The sequence below is a fragment of the Rhipicephalus sanguineus genome, chromosome 1, assembly GCF_013339695.2.
Source record: "Rhipicephalus sanguineus isolate Rsan-2018 chromosome 1, BIME_Rsan_1.4, whole genome shotgun sequence".
In the NCBI taxonomy this organism is placed as follows: Eukaryota; Metazoa; Arthropoda; class Arachnida; order Ixodida; family Ixodidae; genus Rhipicephalus; species Rhipicephalus sanguineus.
The window spans coordinates 139,544,673-139,564,540 of NC_051176.1; the positions used below are offsets into that span (position 1 = coordinate 139,544,673).

At 42.1% G+C, this 19,868-nt stretch overlaps 1 protein-coding gene across 1 annotated transcript; it reads right to left on the reverse strand.

Annotated features, from left to right (window-relative positions):
- Positions 1-1,045: 1,045 nt before the first annotated feature.
- On the reverse strand, positions 1,046-19,826 carry LOC119399051 (group XIIA secretory phospholipase A2). Its single transcript, XM_037665869.2, has 4 exons — positions 19,377-19,826; positions 16,529-16,596; positions 6,923-7,097; positions 1,046-1,659 (listed from the first exon to the last, which is right to left on the reverse strand). The coding sequence occupies exons 1-4, from the start codon at positions 19,612-19,614 to the stop codon at positions 1,547-1,549; spliced, it is 594 nt and encodes a 197-aa protein (XP_037521797.1). The 5' UTR covers positions 19,615-19,826; the 3' UTR covers positions 1,046-1,546.
- Positions 19,827-19,868: the final 42 nt, after the last annotated feature.

Here is a 19,868-nt window from a genome sequence, read left to right on the forward strand (position 1 = left end):
CGATTGAGGGTAAAATAAATGAAATGAAATGAAATGAAATAGAAAATATGCACTGAGAAACTGACTTGGGAAACAGGGATACAGGAGTGTGAACTAGAGGAAAGGTAACATACTAGCAATATGCAGACAACACTACATTAGTAGCAGGTAAAAGATTAAAAAACCCTCATTCTGAAGGTAAAAGCAGAAAGTGAGAAGGCTGGCATTTTTCTAAACAAATAAAAATTAAAGCCATGGCAACAGGTGAACAGATGATTCAGATAAATGACATAATATTGTAGAACACTGTGTTTTTCTAGGATTCGGGATACATGAAGATAGCAGTTCTGCCAAAAAGTTTGACGAAGAATAGCACTAGGAATGAGAGCAACGAGTGGACTCTCAAATATTACAAAAGACACAAGATGTTAGCCACAAAACCAAATTCAGCTGGTTATCGTTCTGGCTTTCTCTGTGGCTTCCCTATGGGTGCAAGTTGTTCTGGCTCGTTCTCTGGCTTTCCCTATGGGTGCAAGTTGTAGACATAGCAAAAACATGAAAGAAACGTCTTTTAAGCTATGGTGCTGGCATAGAGTTTTAAGAATCCTCTGGACTGCCAAACAAATCAATACCTCAGTCATAAAATAGATTAATACTGACTGTTCATTTGATGCAAAGGTCATGAAGCTAAAACTTTATTTTTGCCATGTCATTAGGGCAAAAATTAATGCTAGCCAAAGTGGAAGGTAAAAGAAAATGAGGTTTCCCATGCACGAGATGGTTAGGTGGTATTCTTCAGGCCACAGAAAAACATCCTGGTTAGCTTAGTGAACTTGTATTAAATCAATCTCACTAGAGTTCACGTGCTCATGGTGTCACCAGGAGTCATCAGCAACTCAATGGCATCTAACAATAATATATGGAGCACCCTACATAGTATGGACAGAATTTGCCACTTTGATTTTAATGCCACTGCAGCATAAACATGAATTCTAGAGGTAATAAGGACTAGTGCCCCAAGCATTCATGCCTTTGCATGAATGCAGTAAAATACAGATCACATAAAAACATTTCACAACAATCTTTTATTTCTTGTGCCTAGAACATACATTCTTGGTGCTTTTAACAGAACACAATAGCTGAAATAACGGTATTAACAATACAGATCTGGTGGATCCCCAAGAACGAACACTGCTCAATGCCCAACAGCAGCACATTTATTTTGCAGGGGTCACAGCTACCACATCAGAAAAAAGCAGCAAAGGAAAAAAAAAGCTTTAAAGTACAAGCTGCCAAAGACAGTAGCATACAGGAAAAATAAATGCATGTCAGTCCCAAGCTATCCTGAAATGCCACATAAACCTCACTGCCTCATGGTAACGGGTTGAGAAACTAATACGAATGTAAATAGCTATGAATACGAACTCCTACTTATCCCTGTGCAAGAGTTACAAGGTTAAAAGAAAAAGAACGATGTAGAGAAAGCAAGGGAAATAGTAGACCTTTCCAAGGATAACTAGAAATGCCATACTTTTGCAGCTCACTGGAGAAAAGGCATGTATACACATTACAGCTCATGTTTCTTGGGACAGTAGCAGGCCTGTTTCTGGGCGTCCTTGTATGCCTTGCAGCCAAGGTATTGACTTCCTGTGTAGAATGCACGTGCTGCTGCTTTGCAACCTGAAAAGCAAAACAAGGCAGCAGCTGAGCAACAGTACTGAGAGAGGAGGGGGGAGTGGATGTATGATGAACTAAATGATTGGCATGATCACTTATGTTCCAGCTAGTTATTTAGAATAAGGAAAAGTTAAAAGAACTTGAGATATTTCACCATGTTAATATTCATTAAAATGCAGTGCTTAATGAACACAAACAGATGAGGTGAGAACGAGGACAGGCACTGTCTGCCAACAGTTGGTTTATTGTGCATTCACATATATAAAGAGGGCGAGAAAAAGAAGGGAGAGGGAACATGGAAGAAAGAGGATTCATACTTAGGACTGTGCAGTGCTCACAAAAAGGGACAAGGGACAGAAGAAGTACACAGGACAGGCGCTGTCCTGTGCACTTCTTCTGTCCCTTGTCCCTTTTTGTGAGCGCTGCACAGTCCTAAGTAAGTATGAATCAATACCAACTCGCTCAATTTTCTATTCTAAGTAAGAAGGAAGCGGGGTGTGTCCAGATAAGATCGAACACGAGGTCCCGGTCACCATTCCCGATTTTGATGAAATTTGCTGTAGGCCTAGGCATTACTCCCAGAACAATGGTTTCGAAGTTAGTTTTGCAAAAAAAAAAATTTTGTTCGGCTGCAAAAAAAATATACAAATTTCGGCCGCACGAAACACTTTTCCACCAATATCACGATTTCTGAATTTTGAGCGCGCCTAGGGAAAAAATGGTGCACTTCTCTGTCACAATATTTATTCCCCTCAAAGAACAAGTTAAACACAATTTAATGAGTCTATTATTTTTCTTGCTTGTCGAAGCACTTTTGAAGAAAAAAATCACAAACTTGGCAAATCGCACAAAATACCTGTATTTAAGGAATTTATTTCTGCAAACAAGTTAAAGTGAGGATAATAGAGATCAGTACATATTAACTTTGATACTTTCACTCTCTTTTAAAATAATTTTCGTGGTTTTATCACGCTCCATTTTACAAGATAATTGGGCTGAAACGTAAGTAATTTACCAAAAACGTCGAACTTTGAAAACAGTTTCCCCAAAAAGGCCAGTTTTAATTTTTTAAAAAATCCCTCTGATTGAAGTCAAGGACGTCGTCTATCATTCTGCATAAAAAAACGTTGCATTATTTTGGTTGCTAACAAATTATAATGCGTCAAATGTGACCAAGTCAGCCTGGCGGCCGCGTCGTTCGTTATGTGCTGAAACTCGGATATGAGTTGTTCAAAATACTTGTATGTGACATAATCACAAATCAGCAGCTCCACACCAAAAAATGCGCAGCTAGGTGTCATGGTTCAGCAAGCTTTGTCTTGCGATCAGACGCTTGACAAACCCGCAGTAGCGGCCGTTCGATGCTGCGGGTGCTCACATTACATGGGTGCCGCTTCGACTGCGGATGAGCTCCGCTCGTGCGCCAAACTACGCTCAGAAGACGAACGAGAGAAGGAATGCATCACTGTGAAAGATAAAGGCTGTTAAGTGCCAACAAATGTCATAATATGCAACGAAAACTCCGCCGGCAATTTCGCAGTTAAAGAACCCCAGGTGGTCGAGATTTCCGGAGCCCTCTACTACGGCGTCTCTCATAATCATATCGTGGTTTTGGGATGTTAAACCCCAGATATTAAAAAAAAAATGCTTGCAAGGCATCACTTGTTGTGGATGTTGCCTGGAACTCACTTAAAGGTACATGCTTTTGGTGTGTGCTAGGTGCATGGTTTTGGTAGCTTGGCGGTGCATAAGGAAGTTTAATGGAACTTTTCGCAAAGGGAGCTTGGTGATCTCTCTTGATTGTGAAGGCACTACTTTCGTCCCAAGTAAGCTGTAGTAATGAAAAAAACTGCGAACACGGAATCACCACAGTTAACATGATAATGATTCTTAGTGACATTAAAAATTATTTTGATGCATATTCCATTCATAATGCACATTTAAAAAAAACGATTTAGGTATGCGCATGAGTGGGCCTACTCTCCACACCATGCCTGGCCAAAAACCACTGTGTCGCCATTTTGAATAAGTACTTCTGTGCGGGCTGCTGTGTTTAGATTTGTACATCACAGTCTGTCCTTACTGCAGTGGTCTTTATTCAGAGCATTTTGACACAATTTCACTTCCACATTATCAAAAGTAATAGCAGTGAGCGACACAGATGCTCAGTTGTCCCCACTTGTTGCACCCGCCACACAAGCGAACAGTAGTGGGCCCAATTTGCAGCAAGCGCTAGGTGGATTGAAAGTGAGACCTGGGTGCTCATCTGATTGTGGAAGAACAATGCAATCGAGGCAATAGCACAATCACAAACAAACCTTGCAGATGATGACCACTTGCAGTATGTGCGACTTCACTCAACCAGCGCACGCAGTCTAATGACCCATGTGCACAAGTTGAGTGAGCAATACGTGTGCGATGGAGCAACGCGCATGGTCAACATTGCTGTCAACATGCTTACAGGTACATGTCTCTGTGATAACAACCAAAACCTTCTTATTGATTTCAATTAATTATGAGTTTTCTAAAAACACACATACTATGCAGAAAATTTTCAGCGTGACTAGATGAAAAATTTTGCACGTGGAAATAGGTGCAGCAGTGCCCACTAATGGGCTCCTTGCAGCTTCTGCCCGAAGCTCGTAAAGTGCAATGTGACATGGTTACAACTCCTTCACTGTGAAACTCCTTTATGGAGTTTTACATTCATGGAGTCAAAAAGAGTTCATTGGTACCTATGTAACAGGGGTATAACACCATATACGAAGCACATATGAAAGGAATGCACAAACCAAATTCTTTTAGTGTGATTCTTGCCTCTCAAATAATGCACACCTTTTGGGAACAACATTAAGTTGCCATACGCATCAGCTTGTCATGAATGATGTAACTTAATTTGTTGGCAACTTCCTCAATACTAGCTTCCATTTTTATATTTTATTAACACTTTCGTGACCGCACCTATTCCCATCGATAGTATGTTATCGATGACTTCAAGATCAAGTTTTGGCACTCTCTGAGCGGTTCTGGACAGCTAACGCAGTACAAAGCATAAAATAACATGTTTTTTATCAGTTTTGTTTGCGAGTTTGTTTTTTCCACCGCGGGGAGATTTTTAAAGCTCGTTCGCAGTCGGGTAGGTTAGCGCTCATTGTTTCAGACTTCGCGTCGACGCCGCTCGCGGGTACTCCACAGAAACGGCAAATTCCGACGGATTCCGATTAATTTGAGCGGGAATCTCTAGATGATGGTAGCACCACAGACACGGAAGACGACTTCGATTCGCCAGGCTTCAGTACGGACGGCGAAAGTGCGTCAAACCTCCCCGGAACATCAGCAGCTATCCGCCGGTAACTTTCGTCTTCTCCTCGGGTCGTTTCATCGCTGCCGCGCGTCGATGTAAACGTATCCGGTGCGTTCTAAAACTAACAGCTCTTATCTGCAAGGTGTTAACTTTATTTGGACGGGAGCATTTGGCACCAGCTGCAGAAAGAGCGCAGTTCTCTTCGCGAAGACGGCGCGGAGCGGACTTTGACCCAACGCTCCGGTGTGCTGCGCGGTGGCGTTTTCGTGTTGTTTTTTACCACAGAAGTCGTCAGAGAGATATGCAACTGCACAGACAAGTATGCGTGGATGCATACTTTCGGAAAGCCAACATACAGTGAGAGGGACGGATCCATGGAGGGAGGTTACGGAAGAGAAGATGAGCAAGTTCGTCTCACTCCATGTGTACATGGTAATCGTTGAAGTCCCGCGCTTGCATTGGTGTTGGTGTCGACGACACATATTTCCAGGCCTTCTTTCACCGTCAGTGATGCCACGGAAAAGGTTCAAGGCTTCTTGAGTGTCTCTGTTCTGAAGAGGACGACCGTCGCATCCCACGAGAATTTTCACCACGCGTCTTCTCTATTGCAACACATGAACGATTTTTCTACGCTATCTTTTAACCCCGTCGGAACCTTTCAGTGGATGAGAAAATGGTGAAATGTGAAGGTCGGTATGGTATTCGGCAGTATATGAGCGAGAAAGAGGTCAAATGAGGGTACAATTACGGATTTTTGCAGATTTAGAACAGGCTACACTGTTCATTTCAAAAATACACAGGAAAATTGAAAAATACCAGAAATGCAAACTATCCTAGGAAAGTTCAACAGAAAAAAATATTTTTTTCCCGAAACATGCGTAACCAGCCTTTGTTTCACCGCGTCGAGAACCTGCATAGCGCGGTGGCATGATAGGCACTAGTGCCTATATTCTTGTATTTATGTAAATAGTCTTTGTACTTACAGAGCTTATATTTCCACTATTATTCTACGAGGGCTTTGCGTTCAAAACGTATATTTCGATTTTTTTTTAATGTTTAACTTTTGCAGAGTAGCATTGATGTTTTTATGAAACTTTCTTTCTTTTTGATGCATTGTTCTTTGTTTGATAATTTTTAAAATTATATTTGAAATAAATCCGTTTGGAATTAACACTGTTGGAAAGGCCAATTCTTCCTCTATCATTTGATACCCTACACTTTAGCATCAATTATATTCTGTGACAGGAAAAAAATATTTCCTGGACTAGCCAAAAACAACCGATTTTTCCGCGGTCACGAAAGTGTTAAGAAAAGCTTTTATTTGACAATGAGTTGCTAGCATGAACAGTAGTAATGGCGGTCATGTAAGCAAACAAATAAATCTACAATCCAGCCAGCTACTCAATTGCTGAACCTGAGTGTAGATTGTCAGTCATCAATTTCACACAAGCTTATAACCACAGTACATTCCACAAATAATTGAGCTCAATAGGTGGGTAAATCATGACACACTTTGCTTGATGGCGCCCTTGTTGCGCACATAGACACATGGCGCTATTCCCGGAACTTTCGGCCAGCTCAGAATAAGGCTAAAATAAAATATACTATCTTTCACACAAGCTCTTCCTCGCCAGTCTTATTTTAAGGTATGTATATTCTGTAAACATCACAAACTTGCTCTACATTAAAAAAATTCATGTCCCTATTCCCTGAATTACAGAATTACTTTCCCTTATCTCCAGTAGCAATGTAAACCCATAAACAATTTAAGGAATACACTGAAGTTACAATAGTTCCACACCGCATCAATCACTTTATATACAATGTCTTTCACTTTCGAGAACCGATACTCTAGTGCCACAATGAGAGTCTATGCTGCATTGAAAGGCACCTTACTGCATATTGCATCCATCAAATTTTTATGTCTGTGCAGATGGAATGTAAACATACAGAAACCAATACCCTGCGAGTTCCTGTCCTTGTGATTCCTCCCAGCCTTCTTATCACAGACTACATCCAGACAGCTCAGAAACCTTGCGTCACACTCATCCTTGTCAGCCAGGCAGGTGCCATAGCAGAGGTCATGCTTGTGGCAACATGAGTTCATTTCCTTGTGGGGAAGTTCCCTTGCTTCCACCTAAAAGCACAAACCATGAGAGAGAGTGATGAACAAGCAAAAAGTTCCCTACAAGTAAAAAAAATTACTTCCTCTAGCTAGCAAGGTCCAGATACGCAGTATGTATTTGCAGTCATGGGCACGTTACCAGTGAAAAGTAACAGTGTTACAGTTACAGTTACCTAAGCCAAAAAAGTAACTCTGTTACAGTTACAGTTACAGTCTCCAAAAGTAACTTGTTACAGTTGCAGTTACTCTGAAAAAGTAACGTTGTTACTTCGCCGCTTCTGTACAAAATATGTAACCGATCACAAACCAAATGATAGGATTTATTTAATGAAAAAAATGCAAAGCCATGCGCGGGTAGTCAAAATTGCACGTGGTAAAACCCTAGGAGAAGAAAACCTAAAAGATGGCCCAACACCAGCCTTCTCTGTGTACGCCTCATTTTGTTGCATCAGTTTGTTTGTTCGTGCACCGTTGGTGAAAATGGACTTATTTGCAAATAATAATAATAGACGTCCTTGGACACTAGAAGTGGTAAGCGTAGTTGATGCACCGGAACGACAGCATTTTCCTAGGACGCTTATTAGCGATACCCAGAAGCGCATACGAAGAGGAACGGGCAGTGCGTCACGAGTGAAGACAACGTCCATTGTGTCTATTTCCTAAGTTCAAGGTGTATCACAACCGGTTCAGAGGGCTCTGCGTCCACTGGGTGCAAAGCTCTCCTTGGAACATGCGTTAGTGAAAATCTACAAGCACGATGCGTGGATTGCGACGCGACTAAACATCGGCGAAACGGGCAGGGGGTTTTACTTCCCAAAACCACGATATGATTATGAGAGACGCCGTAGTCGAGAGCTCCGGAAATTTCGACCATCTGGTGTTCTTTAACTTGCACCTAAATCTAAGTACACGGGCCTCTACAATTTCGCCTCCATCGAAATGCGACCGCCGCGGCCGGGATCGAACCCGCGACCTTCGGGTCAACAGCTCAGCACTGTAACCACTATACCACCGCGGCGGACGGGCAGGAAAGGATCGACAGACGGGATATTGCTAAAGCAACTCATGCAACGCATTCTAAGACGGAGCTTGTTGAACACTGCTGGACAACTGGACATAGCTTTGACATAAACAATGCGATGACGCTGGCTTGTGAACGAAGTTGAGGGGTGACAGAAAACTGAGAGTCAGAGTTAACCTTTTACAATCAGTTCCAGAGAGGTTTTGTAAAAAGATTGTATCCACGGTATTTCTGGCTCTCAACCGTTTTGCACTCTGCTGCTTTCTAGCCGCCTCTCCAACACGATTAGCTCCGAGCCTCGGACGAAGAAGACTTTAAACTTGCCGTCCTAATGATTGACCAGTACATCGAGAGCAGAGCTAGCAGCTCAAGTGACCAAAAGAATATTTATGTCAAAAAAAAAAAAAAAAAAAAAAGAACGGACCTGAACTTAGTCTAAGCGACTTCCCCTCCCAAACTGCGAGGGGAGCGGTGTTGTTGAAAGGCGAAAGGTGGAGGGGAAATGGGAAAGTAACTGTAACGCTATTTCCCGTTACAGTTACTGCGTAAAAAGTAACGGTGTTACAGTTACAAATTCCTCTAACTTAAAAGTAACTAGTTACAGTTACAAATTACTGAAAAACGTAACTAGTTACCGGTAACGCGTTACTAGTAACTAGTTACTGCCCAAGACTGTGTATTTGTTATTTTAATCCTGATTAAAGGTCCAGGCTGGCACTCATACATTCGTATGGGCCAAAACTTCTGTTATTTTGATCCTGAAATTAGCTTTGGCCATATATTTTGTACTTCAATAGGGGGCATGGGCACGGTGATTTTTCGTCCACTTTGATTCATTTCAATTTAAGTCACAATTACTATACTACAGTTGAAGACAACAGTCAATGTCCCCTATGCTTTCCCAGGCCTAATTGTCTGTTGAATTAATTTGGTTGTGTCTACACAAGTACAGAGAGTCCTAATAAAATACCATGGCATGATACATGATGGTTCTCTCTGATGGCGTTTGCGCAGACTTTATTGCAGCAAAGGATGTTCGGGCAGTCAGTTTATCACGTATACTGAGCAACAGTTGATCAGGGATGTGCAAAGACATCTTGTACCACCATGTGTGCCTACGCCCTGTCCTGGAATTCAAGTGTGCATTATAATCTCGGTGGGGCCTAAGAGCTTCAAACCCTTGTTCTTCTGGAGAAAGAGGCATTACAACTGCATTTAGGGCAGCCTGAATTTGTTTCAAATAACATTTTCTGCCGCGGCACCAGAATTCTCTCTTAATTACAAGGTTTTGAACACTTGCCACATAAAAATTTTCATGGGCATTTTATGTTGTTGTTAAAGGGACCAACAAGTGGCCAGAATGAGTGATTAGATCCTGGTGGAAATGAAAAGACTGACTTATAGTGATAGATTTAAGCATCCTTTTCGCGATTTGAGTGGGATTTATATCTTTAAACCGTGTTTAAAAGTCACCGGTATGTCGCGCAGCCTAGCGGAAGAGCCTTGAAACTGGATTATGGAGTCGTTTACTTTGCCGTACAGAGTCTGATGCTTTCATGTGCACCATAATTAGTGCTCAAAATTAGAGTATGTATACAATGATCCATCCTCCCTCTAATCTGTGCTCTTTACGAGGTGAAAGGAGTTCCACGTCGGCGCTGTCTTCGAGGCAGCTAGGGGAACATGTCGAGCCATGGTGCATGTGTGCAGAGTGCACGCATGCACAGCAAACCGCCGCACATGAACACAAACTACTCTTGTGCTCACCTCCCACTGTTTGCAGCATGTGCTCTGTGTGTACGACTTCATAGTTGCCGGCATCGAAAATTTTTTATTAAAAATGTTTCATGGCGTTTTCCGTGTTACCATTCCGTGATTAGACACTCAGATCAGTAAGCTTTCCGTTGCGCTAAAGAAAACAGGTACCACAAAACTTGGTTGCCAGTCCCTTTAAGCACCATCAAATCACTGATGACTCTTGGTGACACATATATGAATCACCAATAAGATATTGCCAAACAGTTTTCATTTCTAAGCCCGATCTCGTTTCTTTTTCTTTTTTTTTAGCATGGCCTCAATTCCACGCACCTCAAACTAGTTCTGCAGAAAACCTTCTCTAAGTCTTGAACATTAACACGAGAGAACTGACTCCCTGTTTACTACGCTTAAATTCCCTCCATATAGAGTCTGACAATATTTTTCCTAGTCATACAATACTCCAGTCTCAAACCGTATGTTAAATGCTATTTTACAAGATCTCTTTTCAAAAATAAAGCAAATAATGTGAAATGTCTTAAAGACGACTGACACCTTGCAAAAAAAATAATAAAGCTAGTAATACTGCTATATCCTGTCCCACTTTCAATTAATAATTTTCCCTTTCCTTTTGCAAATTTTTTTCCATCTTACTTGCAAAACATCAAGTGATGCAAGACTTTGATTTGAGTAAGTTGGTTTGTAGTTAACTGGGAAAAAGTAGTGCAAGAGGACAACGATTGAGAATTCCAGTGTTCTGAGTCTTCTTCATTCTTGCGTTCTTGCACTGCTTTTCCCCAGTTCTAGTGACACTTCTTGCCCTTCAGAAAAACAAACAAACATTAGATTCTGTAGTGGTTACACTGATTCATTGTATACAGAGCTCACACAGTGGAAAACCTTCCACACAGCATGCTGAAATTGTTTGCTGTGTTTTTCAAATGTGATGGGAGGTGCTATTAGCGTCTCTCTTAAAAGCACAGGGTAAGCCCTATACGTCCCGTGCATTTTGGCCATTTTGAGGTACCGTTTTCTCAGTGACTAAAAGGGGTATCCACATAATTGATATATTTTGTTTCCAAATTTTCAGTTCTTTTATCTGGAGCAGATTTATTTAAATCTGACTAATATTAAAATTCTGGTCAATTTTTTACCACTATGACCTAAATTTTGAGTTAATTTGCATCTTTGAAAATTTGTAACACAAAAACTGTAAAGTGTATAACTTCACTTCTGCTTTAGTAGTTGTATGCATTTATGTAGAATACAAGAAAAAATAATCAACCGGTCATCTTGGAATACATAGGAAATAATGGTACCTAAGTGATAAAAAACATGGTTTTAAATGATAAATAAACGGAGTTCACGGGCACCCGTGAACTCCGTTTAACTCCCTCGTCTTTTCCTCGAGGGAGATGGGGTTAGTGTCACACGGTCACCATTTCGCTGAGGATGTTAAATGGAGCTTTTGGTGGAGGGAGTTCGGTAATGACCATTTCGGCTCGACGGAGTACTCTCGTTCCCAGCCAGCTACTGCTACGCTGAAAACCGCACTAGCAAAATCGTCCTAATGAGCTCAACTACAATTTTGCTCTTTTATGCGTAGCATTTCACGCCCCGTAGTGTAAGTTTTAGTTGTATTTTTTCGGAAATCGGCGCTTGTACTCTCCACACCAACGCCTCGGCAAGCCGCCGCTCTGAGGTGTCGCGCCATATTTGTTTCTGCACGTGTGAGGCGCATGCACAAGCACCGTGACAGCAATGGCGATTCCGAGCACTTCATCAACACACAAAAACACGTTTTTTTTGCTTTAAAGGTGACTACACAGGCAAAAAACTGGACGTTTCAACGAGCGCAGCAGCGCTGTTTCTGCCCCATGCGGAAACCGTCGAAAGCTTGCACCGAGTCGTGTAGCATGGCCACAACTCCATTCTGGTTAAGCTCCATTAAGGAGTTCAATGCGGAACGGAGATAAACGGAGTTCGGTGGTGGCCGTGTGACAGGGGTATAAAGTTAGAATACTTTGCCACAAACACCGTTCAACTATTTTATTTAGTAGCTACAAGCTCGGTAATCATTGCCAAAAATTTTTCACTTTGGAGCCTCTCGTCTTGCTTGCCTTGCTTCTTTTGTGAGCTGTGGTGCAGCTCTATTCACAATGTATTGTTGATTGTGGTCAACTTTTTCCAGCAAATTAACTGTATTTTGACCAGGCTTCAATAATTAATTAGGAATTTCAGCTTGCATGATACTGCGATCATTAAACGAAAGAACAACATCCAATGTCGCAATCCTTAAGACTCTGAAGCCTAAACAAAGACAGCAAGGTCTCTGCGACGTAATGCTCATGAGCTCAACACTTGCAGCGCGCAGTTTGCACGTTCAATTCGGTCTAATTGCATCACAAACAATATTCATGTCCATTAGATCCTACCCATTGTCACCTTGCACGCGATTCGCCTCGAAGGACGCTGAAAAGATGGAGAGGTTCAACGATGAAGAGCTTGCTGGTTCAGCATTCAGTACCTTAGTACGTCACCGGCATTTATTCACATTTACAAGCGAACTGTATTGGTTGGCAGGAAACTTACACTTGCTGAAGACCTTCTTTACCCTCAGCTCTCAACTTATCGACAGGCGCGACAGACACAAGGTGTAATGAAGCTAGGAGCTGAAAGATTTCGAAAAGATCCACTCCGAAGAATAAGTGCAAAGAAAAAGGCACACAACGTCTTCGGCCTGCCTTAGAACTTACGTGACAATTGCTTATACACAGCTGACTTCATACAAGCATTTTGGCTTTCATATACACAAAGATTTTTTTTAGAAAAATGGACCGTAAACAAGGAGCGCATACAAGGGGCTTGTCCTGGGAGGTGTGCACTCGCCACTTGTTTCCGGAAAAACTGGTTTTCAGCCACAAAAAAATACTTTTTAAGAAAAGCACAAATGTGGAAAATGTGCACAAAGGTACACACTTCCCAAATTGCAAAGAAAAAAAAAAGTGATTTTTTTTTCAAATTTTGCCTTACCCTGTGCCCTTAAAGCTAATCAAGCTAATCAGTATCCAGATAAACAAATACGGTTTCAATTTGGACAGGGCCTCTAAGATGAACTTGCACTGCACATTCAAGTAAATACAGCGAAGAAAGTTGTGCCACCACAAAAAAGGGAGAGAGAGAGAGTTCCACACTCGTCGCCTGGGCTATGGGTGGTGCTGGCTAACACTCCCAGGTATTAAGCACACATAAATACTAGAGCTGTGCGAATAGCAAAATTTTGGGTGCGAAGCGAACTCGAATATTGAAGTGTGAGTGCGAATCGAATCGAATATTTTTCGAATATTTCTAGAATATTTTTCGAATACTTCGAAGCGAAATTGCAGAAAAAAAAGTTAGAGAGGATTCCTAAGCATATTTTTATGAGATAGCAACATGAAAGTGTTTCTTTTTGCTAGGTTGATGAAGGACTGGCGGGGTGGTGTTTCATAGTTGTCTTATCAAGAATGAGGCTATACAGAGGCCGAATTCTATTTATGTACATGATTTGGTGCAACCAAAGTGTTGCCGACAACACTTTACACGTGATAGGCAAAGATGCCATTTTCACAGCCTCTCCTCCTCTTTAAACTTCTGTGGAAGCCCAACTGACATGGCGGACAAGGGCGTGCTCCCTTCAAGTCCGGAGTTCCAAATCTGCCTTGTAACGTCAATATATAAGAACATCTGAAATTTTGGATGCTAAAAAGCTTCGGTGTCCGATTTGTCGGACTTCCTGCCCAAATTTCAGGCCAAAACAGCATTAATTGAGCCCCCAACTCTGCCACATCTTTAATCTCCATGTTGGAACCAGCGTTTTCTTGAGTTAATACATTTGCAACCGTAGCGGAGCTTGAAAGGCAGCTTTGCCACAACACGGGGGTGTGATGAGGAGAAGCATATTGAAAATCTGGGGACCACTTCCTGGGGACCACTTCCAATCGGACGTTGACTGTCTTAGCAAAGTTCGACCGTAACGGAGCTTGAAAGGCAGCTTTGCCGCAATGCCGGGGTGTAATGAGGTGAAGCATATTGAAAATCAAGGGACGACATTCAATCGGACGTTGTCTCTTGGCAAAGTTCGACCGTAACGGAGCTTGAAAGGCAGCTTTGCCGCAATACCGGGGTGGGACGAGGTGAAGCATATTGAAAATCCTGGGACCACTTCTAATCGGACGTTGACTGTGTCTTGGCAAAGTTCGACCGCAACGGAGCTTGAAAGGCAGCTTTGCCGCGATACCAGGGTGTGATGAGGTGAAGCATATTGAAAATCTGAAGGGGTCACTTTCAATCGGACGTTGACTGTATTTGTTTTTGGGGAGTTCGAATAGTTCGAATAGTAAAATTCCAGTACGAATCGAATCGAATAGCAAACACTATTCGAAAAATATTCGAAATTTCGAATATTCGCACACCCCTAATAAATACCCTACAAAAAAGTGAACAGGTGAGCACCCTCCATTGTAGCTCAAATCGTAGAGCATCGGACGCCAAATTTGAAGGTCGTGGGTACTGATCCCACTGACGGAAAGCGCGATTTTTCGTCCACTTAAATTTCTTCCAATTTAAGTGAGAATCATTACAATACTGTTAAGAAACCACAAATACTGTCACCTATGCTTTCCTTGGCTTAATTGCCTGTCGGTTTCATTACTTCTCTATGAGGAGAGCTTCTAAGATTGAGCAACTACTTTATAACATAAATGAAATGAGCCACAAGAAGAGACCCACAAACTACAATCAAGGAATTCAGAGTAAAAATAAAGTGCATTTTAATTGCAAGAAAATGCTCATTCAATGCGTACTTCATGGACAAGATCTAATAGAAGGGAAAAGAGAGGAAGACCCCATCTTACTGACAGAAGCGTAACCTGCTGCCATAATATTTAAGAGCAGCGCAAAAGACGGGACAAAGGACAAGAAGTTCACAGACGAACGCTTACTCGCAACTGGCAGATTTATTAGAAGAACCAAGGAAAAGAAACATACAGAAGGTGACTCAAATGATCTGTGCAATCGCCGCCACGTGGGGATCATGCTAACATGTGCAAGGGCTAGAAAAAACCAAAAAGAACCAAGAAACAGCGATAGGTAAACATTCTTCCGTCATAACACTAGATAGGCAGCAACAAGGTAAGCCAACAAAAACCAAAAAAACAAAAGACACACAAAAGCCAAAAGCATCTATCTACCCCGCCTCCAAAAAACTAATTTTGGTTCGCGATAGCGCCATTGAAGGAGAGCTGATACAACTCTCCCCAGCATTCTTAATGAAGAATGCTTCCATAACCTCATGCGCCGCATCATCCCTGTGCCTAAATATAACAGTAGTTTTATGAAAAAGAGGCGTGCATTTGCAACCTTTACAGTGGGCAGCTAAATGTGACCCATAATTGAACAGACCCACATTGGACAGACGGGACGCTGCTTAAACACCCGTCTTAGAGAGCATAAAAATAATCTAAGTAACAATTCTCTATCTACGACAGGAAAACAAAAATGTTATTGCTCAAGATGGCACAAAGGCGCCAACATTTGAAAATAGCCTGCTTTGTCCCACACGGTTCGCACTCCCGTGTTCTGCAGAGTGAGTCAAGTGTCCACTGTCGAATCAACACACTCCTGAGTGTCTTTCCGGCATGACTGAGAAGTGCAGAGCAGGAGCAGACAGCCAGATTGCTAAAAGACCAGAAGGAAGGGATTCCTCCTATTGGCCGGGTCGAATTGCGTAGAGCCAATTTCTCCCCTGGCAGTGAACCAATGGCGTAGACAGGCTGAGGAGGAGGGGGGGGGTCATCCTTCCCCCTCCCCTAAACTATTCAGTTTTGCGTGTGTGTAATACACGCACACAAACATACGCATGCACGAACATATATAAAGTATAGTTGTCGCCCCCCCCCCCCCCCCCCCCCCCCGTAAAAGATTTCTGTCTACGCTACTGCAGTGAACACCTTAAAAAGTACATTACAAACAAAACAAAATCTGCGTGCACATCACATTTTTCTTTCTTTTTTTTGCTCTTCACTCTTCTTTCTGCTGACAGCTCTCCGCGGTTTCGCATTCGCCAACCGCTCGGGCCATGTCAGCACGGCGGTGAATGCTGGCCGGCGTGTCCCGCTTTACTGCTGCTAGTGGTTGTTGGTTGGTTGAACTAGAAGACTAGGTTGAACCGCATAATTCCCAACAGTCAATCTTACGCGGTAACATGAATAACAGTCTCAAGCAGCACCCGGGAGCGAAACTTGCGGCTAAATAGCATTCATATAAGCGCTAATTTTGAAAATAGGCATTTATAAGCATTTGTAAGCATTTAGGCACGAACGGCAAAAATAGGCATTTATAGGCACTATAAGAACACTATAAAAGCCCTTCTTAACCTCTAATTTATGCTCATATAACAAAATGGCGCGATAGGAGCGCAAGGAACAAAATAGGCATTTGCCTAAAACCTGGTCTCTAGTAATCACACAGTAGTACAGTTATTAGACACCTATGCACTTATACAGACAAGGAATTAGACACACAGTGAAAACAGTCTAATCATTATAAGCAGCTTTTGCTAATATTGCATAAAAAGAAAGCATGTACTAATTCTGAGAAATAATTAGAATTGGCAAAAAAAAATTACCTGGAAGCCATAAGCACCACAGCCATTGGAGTCAGCTTTGTAACCGATCTTTGGTTTGGGTAATGATCCTTGGGGAAAGCAATGAAAAAGTGAAAAACAGATGAAGAAACGGACATTTTTGAAAATGAACGAGCATTCTCTCCTCAGTGCTTGTGCAGTTTAACATAAATTGTCCGACACATAACGAGCATCATGTCAGAAAAGCTGGCTTAACTGCCTGAGTAATCGCAAGTCAACTGCCATTTGACAGCAAGAATGCAAACTCACACGACGGCCTAGCTCACACATTGGTGCCAACTCCACGAATAAGTTACTGCAACTTTGTCCACATTGCTGAACTAGATGCACACATGCTAGAAGCAGCGTTTGCTCTTCTTTGGACAGCGTACTAACCAGTGCCTATTTAGAACAATGGAATATTTGGAGGAAACTGCTACATATGACCAAAATTTTCCCAAGTGTGGCAGCTGACACAAAGCTATTACATAATGTACCATATTGCACCGTCTTCATGGGGATTCATTCCTGTTTCTGCAAGAAAAGTCTACAATAGCTTCCAGTTTGATTTTTTTTTCGCTTAGGAACAATATTGATTGTTGTTCAATAATGATGAATAAAAATGCAGTCAGTTTAATAATTTTGAATAAACTAACCTCAATGAGGAATGCTGCAGCAAACTGCTTTGGAAACTCGATGGTTGCATTGCTACCAATTTTTCCCTTGTAATATTATTACTATTTGTGTGTGGTGTACACCCTTTGCCATCCCTCTGTTCTCAGTAAAAGTGACCTGGAAGTACAAAGCAGAAGCCTGGACTACTCCAAATGTATTTGGCTGTGTGTGTTTTTTTTAGGTTCTGATGTGCCATAATGAAATATAATGCACTTCCTCCAATCCCTCCACTGTGGATTGCTACACCAATAAGACAATATGCTTTCCTTCAGTCCCTTACAAATAAATTTTTTAAATTTAAAATTAAATTCTGGAGTTCCAAGTGCCAAAACCACAACACAATTATGAGACATGCTGTAGTGGGGGACGGCAAATTATTTTTGATCGCCTGGGGTTCTTTACTGTGCACCTAAATCTAAGTACATGAGCATTTTTGCATTTTGCCCCCATGGAAATGTGGCTGCCATGGCTGGGAATCGAACTAGCACCCTTATGCTTAGCATTGCAATGCCAAAGTCACTAAACCACAAGCTTTCAGTTTAATAATTCTCCCTTGAAATCGTGCATTTCGTACAAACACTTGCTTACATTTGCTTTTGTTAAAGATGGCAAAATGACATACATACAAGTTTGGCAGTAATGAACACCTTAGTTGTAGCTATTTAAGATTATAATTTCTACTGCGTATGACCGTTGTTTGTCATGTGCATAAAAAAATATCCTTCATGCCTTCCACCAATCATGATGACAGCCTCCTACAGCTTTCATGTTTCAAGTAATGCCAAGTAGTTTCTTTCTTATTTTGTCTGTGGCAAGGTTTGGTTATTCATGGGTTCTGTCACCCAAAGCAACACCGCATGAGGACTTAACGGAAGATTCTAGATTATTTATCATGTTGGGATCTTTAGCATGCACTGAAACCAAACAACCTGCACAGTTGCATTCTGGCCTGACCAGAATGTGGCTACGATGGCCGAAAACCTGGTGCTAAGCAGCAGTACAGTGAACTAGAAGTTAGCAGCAGGCACTGACACTGAGTCACTGTGGCAGCTGTCTGGCACAGTTTCAGTACGTTCTAGTACAGTCAAGCTTCGGTCAGCACCTTTGCCATGTCGAAGAAAAACAAAATGCTATGTGTGTCTGTAGGAAGCCGATATTTTCAATGCGAAATGGCACCTTCCAAGCTTGCATGCATCTAGTTACAAAACGCATTTTTTAAAGCCAACTTATAAACATTATGCAATGGAAATCATATATGGCGTAATATATTCAAACTTTCTTGAAGGAAAAGAAAACAGGCCAGCAGCATCAAAACATTTATAAATTTGAGGAAAGAACAATCTCAGTTAGAGAGCCTCACTCTAGCTTGTCCAAGTGTAGAAGCAATGGAAAGCGATGAAAGCGAATGTGGATTTAGTACACAAATGTGTATCAGAATGAGGCAGTTAAATGTCCCAGCAGGCCTGATGACCAGAACAAGCCAACAAAGTTTGCACAAGATATAAAATTTGCAAGACCTGATAATAAGGCGCAGTTCTGCAGTGACTATTAGATGTTGGAGCCACAGTACGTGAGAAGCCTGGTGCATGCACATTGTGCGCTTTCGATCTCATGCCACGTCGCGCACGCACAGATTTTCTTAAATTTTTTTTTAGTGGTACACAGTTCACACGGTGGAAGAAGCACAAGACGCCACGAGCAGCATACAAAAACGTGAATTTTGGAGCCAATGTGGAATAGAAACAAATAAATAAAGGCAATATTCCCTTTCCGACTTTGAGTACAGCGCAGTGAGCAACCACATCGCATGAAATGGCTATGCGGCTTCTGCTGACCGCCCAACCTTTACGTTACTACAGTTCGCGACTGCCCTTTACGCAGAGCTGCTAGGTAGTGAGGATGAGAAAAAGAATACTTCTGCAGTGGACAATTTATTCTTGATGACACACATTCACTGACATCAGGCAGTCGGAAGCTTTCAACGTCAACGCTGTCGGGTATGACACCTCCAGCGCAAAGCACGCATCACTATGCCAATGTACTTACAGGCTGCCAATTTTATGCCTTAGAACTTACCGCCACAGATCAATTTCACTCCGAAGAGCCGTGGCGTTATCATTAATTATCTTTCGACCGCGCGACTGGCATTATCGGCACACGACATGCGGTCACTCACCGTCAGGGCACTTGTAAGCACACCCAGGCTCTTTAGAGTCTTTCAACACATCTTCGACGGTGTTTAGTCCGTTTCTGATTGCCTTTATCCCGAACTTTATATCATCCAGGTAACGTTCGGCCTGATGCGTCAGGTGACGAGCGTAGTCGAATATCGTCTGCCCGGACACGAGCCAAGCAATTATTGTTACGGCGACCGGAATAAGTCGATACCAACCGCGGAAACTTGGAAATATCATTATTATCCCTTCGTTTGCTCAAGGGGGGCCGAAACCGCAAATCATATTTAGGTGCAAGGTAGCCTTGTAACGAGACCGGTGCTCTGTGGAAGCTGCACGGCCGTTCTGCACGATATGGATTGAATTGAGTGAATGTGCGTTGATTTATAATTTCTTCCTTTTCCGCGCACAGAGACGATGACATACACGCGACGAACGTTGCTTCTGTGCATACCGAAACAGCTCGAAGCTCGAATGAGTGCTTTTAGCGCTTT